This window comes from Colletes latitarsis, chromosome 12, assembly GCF_051014445.1.
Source record: "Colletes latitarsis isolate SP2378_abdomen chromosome 12, iyColLati1, whole genome shotgun sequence".
Classification (NCBI taxonomy): domain Eukaryota; kingdom Metazoa; phylum Arthropoda; class Insecta; order Hymenoptera; family Colletidae; genus Colletes; species Colletes latitarsis.
Window position 1 is genome coordinate 25,725,932 of NC_135145.1, and position 19,822 is coordinate 25,745,753.

Below are 19,822 nucleotides of genomic sequence, written 5' to 3' on the forward strand. Positions count from 1 at the left end.
CGGCTGAGGGGGTCAATTAGAATCATTTTTGGTCATTAGACGTACCCCCGAAATCTTACCCACTTTCGAGAAAAAAATTCGAAAAGGTGCAAAATTTTTTGACGAAAAAAAAAAAATTTCAAATCATTCCAAAAAAAATACTTTCGTCTGCGGGGGTCAATTACAGTCATTTTTGGTGAACATACATCCCCCCAAAATCCTACTCATTTCCTAGAAAAAAATTCGAGAAGCTATGAAATTTGTCAAAAGAAAAGAAATTTCAAATCATCCTAAAAAAAATACTGTCGGCTGGGGGGGCCAATTAGAATCATTTTTGGTCATTAGACATACCCCCGAAATCCTACCCACTTTCGAGAAAAAAATTCGAAAAGGTGCAAAATTTTTTGACGAAAAAAAAAAAAATGTCAAATCATTCCAAAAAAAATACTTTCGTCTGCGGGGGTCAATTACAGTAATTTTTGGTGAACATGCATACCCCCAAAATCCTACTCATTTCCTAGAAAAAAATTCGAGAAACTATAAAATTTGTCAAAAAAAAAAAATATCAAATCATTCTAAAAAAAATACTGTCGTCTGGGGGGGTCGATTAGAATCATTTTTGGTCATTAGACATACCCCCGAAATCCTACCCACTTTCGAGAAAAAAATTCGAAAAGGTGCAAAATTTTTTGACGAAAAAAAAAAAATTTCAAATCATTCCAAAAAAAATACTTTCGTCTGCGGGGGTCAATTACAGTCATTTTTGGTGAACATACATACCCCCAAAATCCTACTCATTTCCTAGAAAAAAATTCGAGAAGCTATGAAATTTGTCAAAAAAAAAAAAATTTCAAATCATTTTAAAAAAAATACTGTCGTCTGGGGGGGTCAATTAGAATCATTTTTGGTCATTAGACGTACCCCCAAAATCCTGCCCACTTTCGAGAAAAAAATTCATTAGAACCGGAACTTCAAACGTTAATAACTTTTTAACAAAGCCTCAATCAACAAATTGATATTCTTAATTTTCGTCTTATTTTGGTCTCTAGAATCCCCCATTTTATACTCGAAAAGTTTACTGACATCACTCGTTGATTTGCATTTCTTTTCGGTGCCAAAGACCGAGCTCAAACTGTCTCTGTCGGTGGATGCCACGAACATTATCGATCGCGTAAAGTATATTGTCAGTGACGCAATAAAACGTGACTGCTGCAAGAGACTTCTACGACAGCACGTTACGAACATCACGCGTGCGATTCTCACGTGCTGAACGAACTCTCTGACCTTGATCGCTCTAAATTCAATCGATTCTTCAAAGCCCCCAAAATATCAAAGAAATTTTCGATCTTTTCATCATCTTTCTCATTCATTCTTCTCAAATTACCACTTTACTCACATTTTGAAACTTTCATATTAAATTTAAACAAATACACAGCAAATTTTGAAGGTTTTTAAAATCGAAGAAGGTTTCGTGGAATATATTACAAAATGGTTAAAATAATGAGAAAAATATCTAAAAAAAGCTACATTTTCTTAGTAATGTAACAAACAAATAATTGTTAGTAATATTTTACAAAATTCATAACATTCACAAAGTATTTAATAATTTATTCTGCTCCATTTGGAAGCCTCGCACAAATCTGAAATCTGCAAAAATCTCTGAATAAATATACCAGAGTTGCACCATCCAAATTTCAGGAAATATTTTCAAAAATAATGGGGGAACTCGAGTACTGATTATTTACCAAGTAAAAAATAAAAATTTCCGTAGTTTCAAGCAACAAAAATTTATTTTGGCTTTTTTTTTGTATATTATTGTGGATGAACTTCATTTTAGATAATTCGATATTTTATTGAGAGGATGTTATTAAAGTATCGATCATAAAAGACGCGATAAATCGCATGTATCTCCGGTGCACTCGTGAATCATCGTCCCCTAACTGCATCAGTGCGCAGTTGAGTCCTCCGCCCTTCTCTTTCTCTCGAATCTTCTACGCAGCATTAAGTTTCGACCCCCCATTTGCGCCATTTCAACGGTCGACTTTTTATTGGCTTCGAAACGCACGCAAAAGAGATTCCCATTTTATTTTTAATCTATATATAGTTTACTCTGCCCCATTTCCGCGATTATTCGCCATGTTGGCTTAGAAAATTAATTTTTCAAATTTTCTATATATTTATTACAATAGAAATTCAAGGTTTTACCCTTTGAAAAGTGACTGTAATTGACCCCCCATGACCGAAACTATTTTTTTTAGTATGATTTGACAAATTTTTTCTTGTAGGCGTAAAAATCACTTTGTTGAGTTAGAAAATTAATTTTTCAAATTTTCTATATGTCTATTGCAATAGAAAATGAAGGTTTTACCCTTTGGAAAGTGACTGTAATTGACCCCCATGACCGAAACTATTTTTTTTAGTATGATTCGAAAAATTTTTTCTTGTTGGCGTAAAAATCACTTTGTTGAGTTAGAAAATTAATTTTTCAAATTTTCTATATGTCTATTGCAATAGAAATTCAAGGTTTTACCCTTTGAAAAGTGACTGTAATTGACCCCCATAACCGAAACTATTTTTTTTAGTATGATTCGACAAATTTTTTCTTGTTGGCGTAAAAATCACTTTGTTGAGTTAGAAAATTAATTTTTCAAATTTTCTATATGTCTATTGCAATAGAAATTCAAGGTTTTACCCTTCGAAAAGTGACTGTAATTGACCCCCCATAACCGAAACTATTTTTTTTTAGTATGATTTGACAAATTTTTCCTTGTTGGCGTGAAAATCACTTTGTTGGCTTAGAAAATTAATTTTTTAAATTTTCTATATATTTATTATAATAGAAAATCAAGGTTTTACCATTTGAAATGTAGATTATAGTAAATTATATACAAACTGTGCTACCAACCATGGGAAAAAATTTAATAGGGGATTCTAGGGGCCAAAATAAGTCGAAAATTAAGAATACCAATTTGTTGATTGAGGCTTTGTTAAAAAGTTATTAACGTTTAAAGTTCCGACTGTTTTGAATTTTTTTCTCGAAAAGGGGTAGGATTTCGAGGGTATGTGTAATGACCAAAAATGATTGTAATTGACCCTTGCAACCGAGAATATTTTTTTTAGAATGTTTTGAAATTTTTTAATTTCGTCTTAAAATTTCAATACTTTCTTGAATTTTTTTCTCGAAATTGGGTAAGATTTCGAAGATATGTCTAATGACCAAAAATGATTGTAATTGACCCTTGCAACCGAAAATATTTTTTTTAGAATAATTTGAAATTTTTTAATTTCGTCTAAAATTTTCAATATTTTCTCGATTTTTTTTCTCGAAAGTCGTTAGGATTTCGATGGTATATCTAATGACCAAAAATGATAGTAATTACCCATTGTAACTAAATATAATTTTTTTAATATGATTTGAAATTTTTTAATTTCGTCTAAAAATTTCACTATTTTCTCGATTTTTTTTCTCAAAAATGCGTACGATTTCGGGGGTATGTATAATGACCAAAAATGATAGTAATTGACCCTTGTAACTAAATATAATTTTTTTAATATGATTTGAAATTTTTTAATTTCGTCTAAAAATTTCACTATTTTCTCGATTTTTTTTCTCAAAATTGGGTAGAATTTCGACGGTATATCTAATGACCAAAAATGATAGTAATTGCCCACTGTAACTAAATATAATTTTTTTAGAATGATTTGAAATTTTTCAATTTCGTTTAAAAATTTCACTATTTTCTGGATTTTTTTTCTCAAAAATGGATAGGATTTCGAAAATATATGTAATCACCAAAAATGATTGCAATTGACCCCTCTAACAAAAAATATTTTTTCCATAACGATTCGAAATTTTTCAATTCAATTGTTAATAACTTTTCAACGAAGCCTCCATCAACAAATTATTATTCTTAATCTCCCTCTTATAATGGCCTCTAGAATCCCCCATATTTCCCCAAACACTATATCATACCTATCACAATACACTCGTATCATTCATCCAATAAAATTTATTATTATTAACAATATTCCCCACTTTTGAGAATCTTATATTATACTACAATCATCATATCGAATCTCCCAACACTCCCAAATCTCTCAAATCTCTCAAAAATTCAAATCTTCAAATCATATTCAAAACAATTCAAATATCCCTAGTCTCAAAACCAGGTACCATTAAAAACCCTGCAATTCGAACACTCTATCCAACTGCAGTAGCTCGAATAAATCAATTTCCATCGTAATTATGTAGTACACCCTTTATATATCGATTCGTCTTTCTCAGTAGACAGCCTCTTCGAACTCAACCCTCAAATTTGTATCTTAAACTTAGCCATTTTGATATTTGGTACTACCAACCGTCACCAAAATTATTACTAGACTACGTATCTTAATACAAATTCCTATTTCCATCACTAAAACAAACGAAAACTTCACAGAACTTGTCTCAACCCCTAAATAATTCGTAAAATTTCTCACATTAAGTTCCGTGGTTTTCTCAAAATAAAAATTCCCCATATCTAGTTACCTCAGAAGCATTGAATAATTAACACGTGCACCTAATCTCGCGAGAGAACTAAAATTACTTAGTGAAATGTCGATGTATTAACGCGTGACCTTGAACTTCGACCTCAACCCTCAAAGTATCTTAAACTTAGCCATTTTGATATTTGGTACTACCAATCGTCACCAAAATTATTACTAGACTACGTATCTTCATACAAATTCCTATTTCTATCACTAAAATTAACAAAACGAAAACTTTATAGTCGTTTCAACCCCTAAAAACAATAACTTATGTCTAACTCAAAACATTTCCCACATTTCGACACATTAAGTTCCGTGGTTTTCTCCAAACTAAAAATTCCCCATATCTAGTTACCTCAGAAATATTAAATAATTAACACGTGCACCTAATCTCGCGAGAGAACTAAAATTACTTAGTGAAATGTCGATGTATTAACGCGTGACCTTGAACTTCGACCTCAACCCTCAAATTTGTATCTTAAACTTAGCCATTTTGATATTTGGTACTACCAACCGTCACCAAAATTATTACTAGACTACGTATCTTAATACAAATTCCTATTTCTATCACTAAAATTAACAAAACGAAAACTTTATAGTCGTTTCAATCCCTAAAAACAATAACTTATATCTAACTCAAAACATTTCCCACATTTCGACACATTAAGTCCCGTGGTTTTCTCCAAAATAAAAATTCCCCATATCTAGTTACCTCAGAAATATTAAATAATTAACACGTGCACCTAATGTCGCGAGAGAACTAAAATTACTTAGTGAAATGTCGATGTATTAACGCGTGACCTTGAACTTCGACCTCAGCAGCGCCCCCCCGTCCCTTAGTTCGCCGCGGCGGCCACGTGGCGGCGCGCGGGAGGAGGGAACGCGAAGGCCTCGCGCCAGCATTCTTCCTGCGCCGTAGAAAGGGTTTACGTAACGAGTTTCGTGCCACGGTTGGTCGAGCGATGGCGTCGCCGCCATTACTGGTCGCCAGGCGGATATGCGCCAGGTTAGATGCACCACGGCTGGTACATGCACGTGGACGCAGTTTTGCATAATTGCGTTACGTAAGCATTGTTTCTCTGCGTGGCACTCGCATTTTCTGCCCACACGCTGTGGTCAAGGTCGACACACTATACTACACTAATAGCACTAACTATAGTGATTCCAGTTGCGGTTTTATCCCTTTCCAATCAGGTGCATTTCGAATTTGACGATGGCGATACTCTTGCAAGAAACCATTTTGAAAATCTCCGATTTTGATGAAACTTTGCAGTTATGTAGTTTTTATAAATTTAGTAGACACGTGTTTTTTTGTGGGGGCTAATATTCACTTTAAGGGGTTGAAATCGACCCCCAAAGTTGGGGTTCGAAACATGCTTTGTTGAATATCTTGCAAACTATTGGAAATTGGGGGGTGTTTCAAAGGGATGAGGTTTATGGTTTCACAGAGTGATCCTTTTCGATTTTTGGGGATGAATTTGTTGATAAAACTACCCTTACAAGAAACCATTTTGAGAATCTCCGATTTTGATGAAACTTTGCAGTTATGTAGTTTTTATAAATTTATTAGACACGTGTTTTTTTGTGGGGGCTAATATTCACTTTTAGGGGTTGAAATCAGCCCCCAAAGTTGGGGGTTCGAAACGTAGTTTGTTGAATATCTTACAAACTATTGGAAATTGGGGTGTGTTTCAAAGGGATGAGGTTTATGGTTTCACAGAGTGATGCATTTCGAATTTTGGGGATGAATTTGATGATAAAACTACCCTTAGAAGGAACCATTTTGAAAATCTCCGATTTTGATGAAACTTTGCAGTTATGTAGTTTTTATAAATTTATTAGACACGTGTTTTTTTGTGGGGGCTAATATTCACTTTTAGGGGTTGAAATCGACCCCCAAAGTTGGGGGTTCGAAACGTAGTTTGTTGAATATCTTGCAAACTATTGGAAATCGGGGTGTGTTTTAAAGGGATGAGGTTTATGGTTTCACAGAGTGATCCTTTTCGAATTTCGGGGATGAATTTGTTGATAAAACTACCCTTAGAAGTTACCATCTCGAGAATCTCCGATTTTGATGAAACTTTGCAATTATATAGTTCTCATAAATCTATTAGACACGTGTTTTTTTGTGGCTGATAATATTCACTTTTAGGGGTTGAAATCGACCCCCAAAGTTGGGGGTTCGAAACATGCTTTGTTGGATATCTCGGGAACTATCAGAGATAGGGGTGTGCTTCAAAGGGATGAAATTTGTGTTTTTAAATGGAGAATTTGATGGTGTGAAGAGATTGGCAAAATTTTTGTTTGTTTAAACAATATGTTGGAAAATAGCACATTTTATTGTTTTTCTCGGTGGATATTTGTGATTTTTTTTTCTCCGTTTGGACAGGGAAACTAGACATCCATGTACGAAATAGGGATAAATTGGAATTTTGATTTTTTCATAATGATGGAAGATTTTATTTTTGTAATTTTTTTCGTGTTGATCGCATACAGGGTGCTCGACAAACATGGGAGAAATTTTAATGGGAGATTCTGGTGGCCAAAATAGGACGAAAATCAAGAATACCAATTTGTTGATTGAGGCTTTGTTAAAAAGTTATTAATGTTTAAAGTTCCGTACATTTTGAATTTTTTTCTCGAAAAGGGGTACGATTTCGAGGATATGTTTATTGACCAAAAATTATTGTAATTGACCCCCAAAACTGAAAATAATTTTTTTGGAAAGATTTGAAATTTTTTAATTTTATCGAAAATTTTCACACTTTCTTGAATTTTTTTCTCCGAAATGGGTAGGAATTTGAGGGTATGTCTATTCACCAAAAATTATTGCAATTGACCCCCAAAACTGAAAATAATTTTTTTAGAACGATTTGACAAATTTTTTTTCGTCGAAAAATTTAGGCATCTTATCCCCTGTCGATTTTCCTTAAAAATTCGTTTTTTATTTTTAATAATTTTATTCGACGTCCTATAGAAAAGTTGTTTAATACTTTTTTGTAGATACCTATGGGCTCTATTTCAGAAAAAAGTTTCATTGAAATATATTCACTATTATAGGAGTTATGGCTGTTTGAAAATTGGACCATTTTTATGGGGTTTTTCTAATTTTGCAGTGTCAAGCATCAACTTTTTGAATATTTTTACAATTTCTATATATTCTACACTAAAATATGCGGCGTTTGGCTTTTCGAACATTAAAATCGTCCAATCCGTTCAAAAGTTATGCCATTTTAAAGATTCGTATAAAATTTCCAGGGTACATTTCTAGCCTGGAATTATATTTTCATTTAGGAATTTTTTTCTCGAAAATGGTTAGGATTTCAAGGTTATGCCTACTGACCAAAAATGATTATAATCGACCCTTGCAATCAAAAATAATTTTTTCAGAACGATTCAAAAAATTTCTTTTTCTACCAACAAATTTCACACCTTCTCGAATTTTTTTCTAAAAAATGAATAGGATTTCGAGGATATGTCTAATCACCAAAAATAATTGTAATTAACCCCCCTACCCAAAAATAATTTTTCCAGAACGATTCGAAAAATTTTTTTATTCACCATGAAATTTCACACCTTCTCGAATTTTTTTCTAAAAAATGATTAGGATTTCGAGGGTATGTCTATTCACCAAAAATGATTGTAATTAACCCCCCTAGCTAAAATAATTTTTCCAGAACGATTCGAAAAATTTTTTTTTTCACCAACAAATTCCTCACTTTCTCGAATTTTTTTCTCGAAAATGAATAGGATTTCGAGGATATGTCTATCCACCAAAAATAATTGTAATTAACCCCCCTACCCAAAAATAATTTTTCCAGAACGATTCAAAAAATTTTTTTTTTCACCATGAAATTTCACACCTTCTCGAATTTTTTTCTAAAAAATGATTAGGATTTCGAGGGTATGTCTATTCACCAAAAATGATTGTAATTAACCCCCCTACCCAAAAATAATTTTTCCAGAACGATTCGAAAAATTTTTTTTTCCACCAACAAATTCCTCACTTTCTCGAATTTTTTTCTAAAAAATGATTAGGATTTCGAGGGTATGTCTATTCACCAAAAATAATTGTAATTAACCCCCCTACCCAAAAATAATTTTTCCAGAACGATTCGAAAAATTTTTTTTTTCACCATGAAATTTCACACCTTCTCGAATTTTTTTCTCGAAAATGAATAGGATTTCGAGGTTATGTCTATTCACCAAAAATAATTGTAATTAACCCCCCTACCCAAAAACAATTTTTCCAGAACGATTCGAAATTTTTAATTCAATTGTTAATAACTTCTCAACGAAGCCTCCATCAACAAATTGATATTCTCAATTTTCGTCTTATTTTGGCCCCCAGAATCCCCCATTAAAGTTTCCCCCCTCGAACACCATCGTACACAACTTTTCCAATGAAAATTCTATCCGTTTCGAATGATTAAATCGCTCTATTTATCTCTCGATCTTATATTCTCTCCGCCATTACTGTTTTCACGAGCAATAAACCCCATCAAAAAAGAAGAAACTATCAAGAAGCACCGAGGAAGAAAATAATCACGAGATCTCTTCGATCCTCAATTTAATTCGCCATAAAAAAATTCCAGAAACTCTACTAAGGGTGTTCACCCTATAAAAACACATTTTTTTCCTTTTGGAATAAAAAACAATTCACTTGATCTAACTTTTACTATGTTTTATTCCTAAACACGTTGGAAGACACGTCTTTCAAAGGAACACACAGAATTAATAGCTCAGGGACGTACCCTCAGGCCCAATCGGGCCCATATTTTGTCAAAACAAGGGTCCCAATTGATGTGTTTTCATCACATAAACAAAACCTTCTCTTTTAGAAGAGAAAAGCCAACATTTTTTTTATCATTAACAGGGTGTCTCATATTTATCGAAAACTTCCACACTCACGAATTATGTAAAATCGTCTTAAAAGTGGAATAATTATCGAGAGTTATCCGCGAAAACACCAAAGAGAAGTGCAGTGAACGAAACCAAATTCATACCAAAAGAACCGTAGTGCAGGTTGAGGGGTAGTTTCTCGTTTTACGAAATGACGCAGTGTCGATTGTGGGCCCCCTGAAAGCGTCTGGTCGGTGAAAGTTTGCAACGGAGCCAGTAAAAGCGACGAACAGGGAGACCAAGAGGACCAAAATGATGAAGAAAGAGAAGCCAATGATGTCGGTCACCGCCATCATCCAGGGGACTCAGGCCCAACACTGGTCCCGTGGCAACACTTGTACGTATTCTGACTCTGCTCAAACTGAAAATGGCCAACAAACTCAGTATTATCATTTTTAAAATTCAACTAAATTCGTCTCTATGCAAACGAAGTTTTGATTAACTTTTTCGAATATTAATTTTCACACAGTGGACGAAAGTATTACGAGAATTTTGTGGTAAAAAGGTAGATTTTACTATTATTCGATTTTCTAATCTGGTGTGCAAGATTAGAAATTTTGGGGAAATTATAAATTATATATTGTTAAGTTAACCGTGGGAAAAAATTTAATGGGAGATTCTAGGGGCCAAAATAAGACGAAAATGAAGAATAGCAATTTTTTGTTTGAGGCTTCGTTACAAAGTTATTAACAATTGAATCTCTAGTGGCGCGACGGGAGCTCTCAGGTTGCGCCACAGCAGTTTTAACTGTTAATAACTTTTAAACGAAGCCTCAATCGACAAAATGTTATTCTTCATTTTTGTTTTATTTTGGCCCCCAGAATCTGTCATTAAAATTTCTCCCAGGGGGTGCGCACCCCGTATTTTCTATAGCGATTTTACATTTCTTAGGCCATATTAGGCATCTTTAATTTACTATATTAGTTTATATTTCACAAGATAATAACGTCATTCACTGATTAAAATTTGAAATTTGAAATTAAAATTTGAAATTTGAAATTTGAAATTAAAATTTGAAATTTTATTGATATAAATGTTACTTGGAATGGCTTGGTTCGGTGAATTTCAGTGCAAACGAGACTGACTGTTGGAAATTAGCATGGCGACGCTAAACAGCCAATTAGCACCATTTTCGAGACTTTGTTTTATCTATTCACAGTCTTCGAAACTATCTTTACTGCGATCCCAGTTACGTAGAATTTTAAAATAATAGTTTCTTTTCATTACTTTGGATGCACAATTTAAAACAATTGGGGATTGATAATATAACAATAAAAGGGATATTAGTTGCACATTTTTTTATTGAAACTCAAAATGTTGACAGGTTTTTTTTTAATTATTATATACAGGGTGTCCAGACAACCATGGGAAAAATTTTAATGGGGGATTCTGGAGGCCAAAATAAGACGAAAATGAAGAATAGCAATTTGTTGATTGAGGCTTTGTTAGAAAGTTATTAATGTTTAAAGTTCCGACTGTTTTGAATTTTTTTCTCGAAATTGGGTAGGATTTCGGGGGTACGTCTAATGACCAAAAATACTTGTAATTGACCCCTCCGAGTAAATATAATTTTTCCAAATCGATTTGAAATTTTTTAAGTTCGACTAAAAATTTCAGTACTTTCTCGATTTTTTTTCTCGAAATTGGGGAGGATTTCGAGGGTACGTCTAATGACCAAAAATATTTGTAATTGACCCCTCCAAGTAAATATAATTTTTCCAAATCGATTTGAAATTTTTTAATTTCGACTAAAAATTTCAGTACTTTCTCGATTTTTTTTCTCGAAAATGGGTAGGATTTCGACGGTATGCCTAATGACCAAAAATGATTCTAATTGACCCCCAAAACCGAAAATAATTTTTTCAGAATTAATTGAAAATTTTTTTTTGGTCGACAAATTTAGGCCTGTTGATTTCTTTTAGAAATTAGTTTTTGATTTTTAGTAATTTTATTTGACGCCCTACAGAAAAGTTGTCTAATACTTTTTTGTAGGTACCCATGAGATCTACTTTACAAAAAAGTTTCATTAAAATATATTCACTATTGTAGGAGTTATGGTCGTTTGAAAATTGGACCATTTTTATGGGGTTTTTTTAATTTTTCGAAGTCAAGGATCGATTTTTTGAATATTTTTACGATTTCTACGTATTGTCCACTAAAATACGCGTTGTTTGCCTTTTTAAACATTAAAATCCTTCAATCCGTTCAGAAGTTATGGCATTTCAAAGATACGCAAAACATTTTTGAGTGATATTTCTGGCCTGCAATTATATTTTCGGTAATGAATTTTTTTCTCGAAAATGATTAGGATTTCGAGGGTATGTCTAATGACCCAAAATTATTGTAATTAACCCTCGAATTTGAAAATAATTTTTCCAGGGCAATTTGAAATATTTTGTCGTCAAAAAATTTTGGCGCCAAATTAGATTTTTGGTAAACAATTTTTTTCTCGAAAATGCGTAAGATTTCGGGGGTATGTCTAACGACCAAAAATGATTGTAATCGACCCCCACAGCTAACAATATTTTTTCCAAAACGATTTGAAATATTTTGTCGTCAAAAAATTCTGGCGCCAAATTAGATTTTTGGTAAACAATTTTTTTCTCGAAAATGCGTAGGATTTCGGGGGTATGTCTAATGACCAAAAATGATTGTAATCGACCCCCACAGCTAACAATATTTTTTCCAAAACGATTTGAAATATTTTGCCGTCAAAAAATTTTGGCGCCAAATTAGATTTTTGGTAAACAATTTTTTTCTCGAAAATGCGTAGGATTTCGGGGGTATGTCTAATGACCAAAAATGATTGTAATCGACCTCCACTGCTAACAATATTTTTTCCAAAACAATTTGAAATTTTTTTTCCCCCCGTCGAAACATTCCACACCTTCTCGAATTTTTTTCTCGAAACTGAGAATAATTTCGAAGATATGTCCAATGACCAAAAATGCTTATAATCGACCCGCACAACTGAAAATAATTTTTCCAAGTCGATTTGAAATTTTTTAAATTTTTCCCATGGTTATCCAAACACCCTGTATATTCGAATCACATCAATCAAATTCAAAATAAATTACTAAGAAACAATCTTCGTGAATTCCGTAACTGTAAGTACAGAATTAAAAATTTGTAATTTCTAAAACCAGTAAAATTTCAAAATTTCAGTCGAATTTTCAAAAAATTTACCGTAATTTTCTATGGGAGAACGAATAGACACTTATTCCCATTACATTTTACATCTCTTCGCGTATCTATCGTTTTAATATCTCCGCTACGAACGCGCTGTAATTGTCGATAGTGTCGAAGACGCAGTATAACACATGTGCGTTCGTCCACGCGATACTGTCGAGTGCACGTAGGGTGAAGGTCGGCTGTTGGAACCTGAATGGCGCGATTTGCGAGCAGCGCGCATGCGCACGCGCACGCGCTCCGCCGCGAGAAGGTCACGTCAATGCGCCTCGTAGTCTTATCGCGTGCCCCTATTGCCGCCATCGCGCAAAAACCAACAAACAGACTCAATTTTACTTCGACTATTCCCATCTTTCGAAACAATTACTACGACCGCCATCAATTGTCACAATTTTTGTGAGAGTGTAAACAACCATTTGTTTGCATTTGATTATACGTTTTTTTGGGGCATCCATCGTAAAAATGCAGATTTTGGGCCCACAATTGCCGGCCCTGGTTAGCCTGGAGCTCCGTACGTGCACGTGCACTGCGATAAGCGTGTTTGCCTGAACGCTGGCTCGGTTAATCCGTGCAGTACGGACGCAACCTTGGCACCGATGCGACCAGCCGTGAAGCCTCTGCGCACCGCGGTCTGCGCCGACCAGCCACACGCCTCTACGCATCGCGAGCGTGGCCTCTGCGCACCACAGCTGCGCCGACCACGCGCCTCTGTCCTGCGCTGCACCGTTCAGCCAATCGGGCGTCTGGGCTGCCCTAGGACCCATTCCACTGACCCAAAACTAAAGTAGCCAGCGACGCGAGCGGCAGACGGGGTAGATAAAACGTAACACAGTCGTCCGTTGGTATGTGTGGTTTAAAAAATGTTCAAAATTTCGTTTTGAATTGAACGAAAGGTTGTTGTCGACCGTTTCCCCTACTTAAAGTTGTCCTTATTTTGAATTTGGCGCGTAAATGGGTCAATAGATCTCCCAGACAGGTGGCGCCACTACGAGGTTAGCCAAAGTGCAAAGATATGGAAACTGTAATGAATTATATATAAGAAAATCGAGAAACCGCGGTGTGAATAATTTGAATGTTTATTTGTTGTTACAGGGGAACGATTCTACGCGTTATTCGCCAATATGCATGTTAAACAAAGCATTGTAAATATGTTTACGCCTCGTTGCACCTGTGACAACGTGCACCACCTGCTTGAAAACGCGAACCCCTGACCTTCGTCGCGGTATTCACGTACAAGGCCAATTCAAGCTCGACGTATTCTTCGCTCCCTCCCTGCCTCGCCACGTCTCAGCGGCGGAGCTACTATAAAAAAAATGGGGGGGCTTGGGGGGGGGCCCTTTGTAAAGTAAAAATAGTCTTTCCATCGATTTTAAATTCAACATTTGGTCAATTAATGGTAAATTAAAATACTTATTCGAGGAAATAAAATTTATTTTTTTAATTGAAAATTTCTTTAGCGTTCAGGAAAAATTCACGATTTATCGTTAAGCTTTTGTTGAAAATGAACTTCGTAATTAATTATCTGGTTTGATAAATAAAAAATTAGGTTCTGCAAATTTGGAAGATGGACTCCCCTTTTAAACTAGCCCCAAAACAGAGGTACCACCATTAGAAATAAAAATATCACAGTTTGAGTGTAAAATTGATGACTCGACGTTTGTTCAGTGAATTAAAATACTTCTTATTTGAGGTTAATAAGGTCTGATTTGATAAATAAACAATTAAGTAGTGCCCAAAACAGAGGTACCACCATTAGAAATAAAAATATCACAGTTTAATTGACGTTAAATGTTCAAAACTGGAATATTTCATATTTAAAAATTCGAAGTGAGACTTTTCAGAGGTTATTGACGAACGTGCAGGTTTGGAGATGAATTTAGTTCAGTATTTCGCCGTGGAGGCGCTGCTTGTCGCGTCCTTGGGTGCACCTGAGTGTCTCGTGACCCCGTGACCTTCTCCCGGTGACCCAAGTTGCCCCACACACGGCGCGTCGTGCTATTTACAGTATAGCTGATCAATCTGTGCACTTCCAGGGACGTACGAAGCGATATAAGTGCCCCGTGCACTACTTCCATCGCGACTCGATGCAATTTTTAGCGAAATTTACTCAAAATTAAATCAGTAGGCTATCATTAGGGGTGCACAAAAGTTTTCAGAATTTTTATAGATTTATTAACATGTTATAAATCGTGAAAAATTTTCTATTATTGCAAAGCAAAGATATACTCATTTTAAAAGTGTTTTTTAGCTTTTTGAAGCTCTTTTTTAGTTATTCTTGATAACTACTGTTCGTCAAAATGGACGGTGTGCACTTCCAGGGCCGTACGAAGCGATACAGGTGCCCCGTGCACTACTTCCATCGCGACTCGATGCAATTTTTAGCGAAATTTACTCAAAATAAAATCAGTAGGCTATCATTAGGGGTGCACAAAAGTTTTCAGAATTTTTATAGATTTATTAACATGTTATAAACCGTGAAAAATTTTCTATTATTGCAAAGCAAAGACATTCGTGTTTTAAAAATGTTTTTTAGTTTTTTGAAGCTCTTTTTTAGTTATTCTCGATAACTACCGTCGTTTGTTGTCAAAATGGACGGTGTTAATGATATGCAAGAGGTAATAAATCGCGAGAAAAATGAATTATTCGATACTGTGACCGACATTCGACGTAAAGTATGGTTTAAAGTGAAATATTTATGCATGAGCAGTGCAATTCTCTGTATTCGAGCGTTCCAGATGCATGTCACTTTGACTTTCATTGGCGACCACACGTAGATCGAACGTTCTCTCGATCGGGATCGAGGCATCGATCGAGACACCTTCGTTTCCATAAAGGAAAACGAAAGATGTGCTTTTAGAATTTTGCAGAATTTTCCAGGGCTTCCAAAGCGTTTTGGAAACTAATTTTTTACTTGTTTTCCTTCGTTGTTCTTTGGGGAACATTGTCAAATATTTAGAAAGCGAGTATATTATATAGGGGAAAATTTTAATGGGGGATTTTAGACGAAAATCGAGAATTTCTTGACTGAGTTAATGAGTTATTAACAATTAAATTGAAAATGCAAAATCGTTCTGGGAAAAATTATATTTTGTTACAGTGGGCAATTACTATCATTTTTGGTTATTATACATATCCCCATAATTCTACCCAGTTTCGAGAAAAAAATTTGAGAAGGTTTGAAATTTTTAGACGAAATTAAAAAATTTCGAATCATACTAGAAAAATTATATTTAATTACAGTGGGTAAGTACTATCATTTTTGGTCATTAGACATACCCTCGAAATCCTACCCAATTTCGAGAAAAAAATTCATTCATCCATTCAAAAATTCACATGAAATTGAAAAATTTCCAAACATACTAAAAAAATTATATTTAATTACAGTGGGCAATTACTATCATTTTTGGTCATTAGACATACCCTCGAAATCCTACCCACTTTCGAGAAAAAAAATCGAGAATCTATTAAATTTTTCGACGAAAAAAAAAAAATTTCAAATCGTTTTGGAAAAATTATTGTTGCCTTCAGGGGTCGATTACAATCATTTTTGGTCATTAGACACACCCTCGAAATCCTACCCAATTTCGAGAAAAAAATTCATTAAAAAATTCAAAAATTCACATGAAATTGAAAAATTTCCAACCATACTAAGAAAATTATATTTAATTACAGTAGGCAATTACTATCATTTTTGGTCATTATACATACCCCCGAAATCCTACCCACTTTCGAGAAAAAAATTCGAGAAAGTGTGAAGATTTTGGACGAAAAAAAAAAAATTCCAAATCGTTTTGGAAAAATTATTTTCGTTTGGGGGGGTCCATTGCAATAATTTTTGGTGAACAGACACACCCCCGAAATCTTACTCATTTCCTAGAAAAAAAATTCGAGATGTGAAATTTTTCGAAAGGAAAAAAAAAAATTCCAAATCGTTTTGGAAAAATTATTTTCATTTGCGGGGGTCCATTATAATCATTTTTGGTGGAGAGTCATATCCCCGAAATCTTGCCCATTTTCGAGAAAAAAAATTCGAGATGTGAAATTTTTCGAAGGGAAAAAAAAAAATTCCAAATCGTTTTGGAAAAATTATTTTCGTTTGGGGGGGTCCATTGCAATAATTTTTGGTGAACAGACACACCCCCGAAATCTTACTCATTTCCTAGAAAAAAATTCGAGATGTGAAATTTTTCGAAGGGGAAAAAAAAGAATTCCAAATCGTTTTGGAAAAATTATTTTCGGTTGTGGGGGTCCATTACAGTAATTTTTGGTGAACAGACACATAGATAGACTTTTTAATTCGTCGTATAGGAAATCTCAAGTCGACACGAGCCGCATACATTTCCATAAAAGTCAAATGGCGCAACTTCGTCATCGAATTTCACTCCATTCCTCGATAAATGGACGTTTCCGCTATTCGAGACTGCTATTTTTATCGCATCCATGGGATGTCACTCTGTTTCTTCGTACGATTTATCTACGCATCTGCCAGATATCCGGTTGGACTGTTCCTTATCGAATGTCGAGTCTCCAGAGTCGCGAATGACCTTTCGAATGACCCTATCGAGAGTCAACCGATCGTGAATGTTTCAAGCAATCAGAGATCTATGTTACTCTGTTTCTACGATCAGTGTTGTCTACAGACGAAACCTAACCTGCAGACTTCAATTGATCTGTTCAAAGCAAATGTTTTAACCTCTTGTTGAGCTGCAGACCCACAATATGGCGTCACCACATCTTCCATTCTTCGTTTCAACACTAAATCTATTTTTATTGAACCATATCGACGATTGCATTAAAATTGTAACTTTTCAACAAAGTCTCAGTCAACAAATTGATATCCTTGATTTCCAGCCTGATATTTTTATTAGAATGGAGTCCCCCGGGTCATTCTGTGCCCAAATTAGGGCGCCATGTTGGGAAAATGAATATTTGGTGAAATAGTGACCTGGAGAATTTCTTTGTTGTTTAATAATTGTAGATTTGCAAACTGTAATTTGACTAGACATGGGTGGTATGTTTCTATGGATTCTCGAAGTCGAATCGAAGTGTTTCACCCCTTCTCGTCCCTGCACCCTTTTATTGGTCAGCTAACGTTAACAAAGTTAGTCAACGAACTCCAACGAGCTTACGTAACAGCAATGGACGATGCTCGTTTGAAGGTAAGGAGGTCGTTAATCACGAGGCGGCCGGATTGCGTTGACCTTTCGCCGGTGGAATGATTAGGGATGCCAATTTCAATCGTCGGAGATCATTATACTTCGGAATCTGGAAACGAATTTTTTTCTCGAAAGTGGGTAGGATTTCGAGGGTATGTCTAATGACCAAAAATGATTGCAATCGACCCCTGAAGGCGACAATAATTTTTCCAAAACGATTTGAAATTTTTTTTTTTCCGTTGAAAAATTTTATAGATTCTCGATTTTTTTTCTCGAAAGTGGGTAGGATTTCGAGGGTATGTCTAATGACCAAAAATGATAGTAATTGCCCACTGTAATTAAATATAATTTTTCTAATATGGTTTGAAATTTTTCAATTTCATGTGAATTTTTGAATGGATGAATGAATTTTTTTCTCGAAATTGGGTAGGATTTCGAGGGTACGTCTAATGACCAAAAATAATTGCAATCGACCCCTGAAGGCGACAATAATTTTTCGAAAACGATTTGAAATTTTTTTTTTTCGTCGAAAAATTTTATAGATTCTCCATTTTTTTTCTCGAAAGTGGGTAGGATTTCGAGGGTATGTCTAATGACCAAAAATGATTGCAATTGACCCCTGAAGGCGACAATAATTTTTCCAAAACGTTTTGAAGTTTTTTTTTTTCCTTTGAAAAATTTTATAGATTCTCGATTTTTTTTCTCGAAACTGGGTAAGATTTCGAGGGTATGTCTAATGACCAAAAATGATAGCAATTGCCCACTGTAACTAACTATAATTTTTTTAGTATGATTTGAAATTTTTTAATTTCGTCTAAAAAATTCAATACCTATTTGATTTTTTTTCTCGAAAGTGGGTAGGATTTCGAGGGTATGTGTAATGACCCAAAATGATTGTAATTGACCCCTGCATTTAAATATAATTTTTCCAAAATGATTTGAAACTATTTTTTGTCGACAAATTTTGGCGCGTAATTATATTTTCAGTAATGAATTTTTTTCTCGAAACTGGATAGAATTTTGGGGGTATGTCTAATGACCAAAAATGATTCTAATTGACCTCAGCAGGCAAAAGTATTTTTTTTAGGACGATTTGAAATTTTTTTCTTTTGTCGAAAAATTTGGGAACTCTCCCATGTCGATTTTTCTTAAAAATTCGTTTTTTATTTGTAGTAATTTTGTTTGACGTCCTACAGAAAAGTTGTTTAATACTTTTTTGTAGGTGCCTCTGAGCTCTATTTTAGAAAAAAGTTTCATTCAAATATATTTAGTATTATAGGAGTTATGGTCGTTTGAAAATTGGACCACTTTTATGAGGGTTTTCTAATTTTTGCGGTGTCAAGCATAAACTTTTTGAATATTTTTATAATTTCTATACATTCTCCACTAAAATACGCGTCGTTTGCCTTTTTAAACATTAAAATCCTCCAATCCGTTCAGAAGTTATGACGTTTCAAAGATTTTTTAATGAAATTTCGGGGAACCATTTTTGGCCTCATATTAGATTTTCGGTAAGGAATTTTTTTCTCGAAAATGCGCAGGATTTTGGGGATATGTCTAATGACCAAAAATGATTGTAATTGGCCCTCCTAATTAAATATAATTTTTTTAGTATGATTTGAAATTTTTTAATTTCGTCTAAAAAATTCAATACCTATTTGATTTTTTTTCTCGAAAATGCGTAGGATTTCGAGGATATGTGTAATGACCCAAAATGATTGTAATTGACCCCTGCATTTAAATATAATTTTTCCAAAACGATTTGAAACTATTTTTTGTCGACAAATTTTGGCGCGTAATTATATTTTCAGTAATGAATTTTTTTCTCGAAAACGCATAGGATTTCGGGGATATGTATAATAACCAAAAATGATGGTAATTGCCCCCTGTAACTAACTATAATTTTTTTGATATGATTTGAAATTTTTTAATTTCCGTCTAAAAATTTCAATACCTTCTCGAATTTTTTTCTCGAAACTGGGTAGAATTTTGGGGATATGTCTAATGACCAAAAATGATTGTAATTGACCCCCCTAATTAAATATAATTTTTTTAGTATGATTTGAAAT

The 19,822-nt window shown here is 34.2% G+C and overlaps 1 protein-coding gene across 3 annotated transcripts in view; it reads left to right on the forward strand.

Annotated features, from left to right (window-relative positions):
• Window positions 1-19,822, forward strand: part of Usp (retinoid X receptor ultraspiracle) — a 79,649-nt gene that overhangs the window by 29,250 nt on the left and 30,577 nt on the right. For 2 of the 3 annotated variants that reach the window (XM_076780152.1, XM_076780153.1), the window contains exon 2: window positions 9,383-9,745. The exons of the other annotated variant lie outside the window; for it this stretch is intronic. In XM_076780152.1, coding sequence (XP_076636267.1) covers window positions 9,661-9,745 — 85 coding nt within the window. In that variant the 5' untranslated portion in view covers window positions 9,383-9,660. The remainder of the gene's footprint in view (window positions 1-9,382; window positions 9,746-19,822) is intronic. 3 annotated transcript variants of the gene reach the window in all.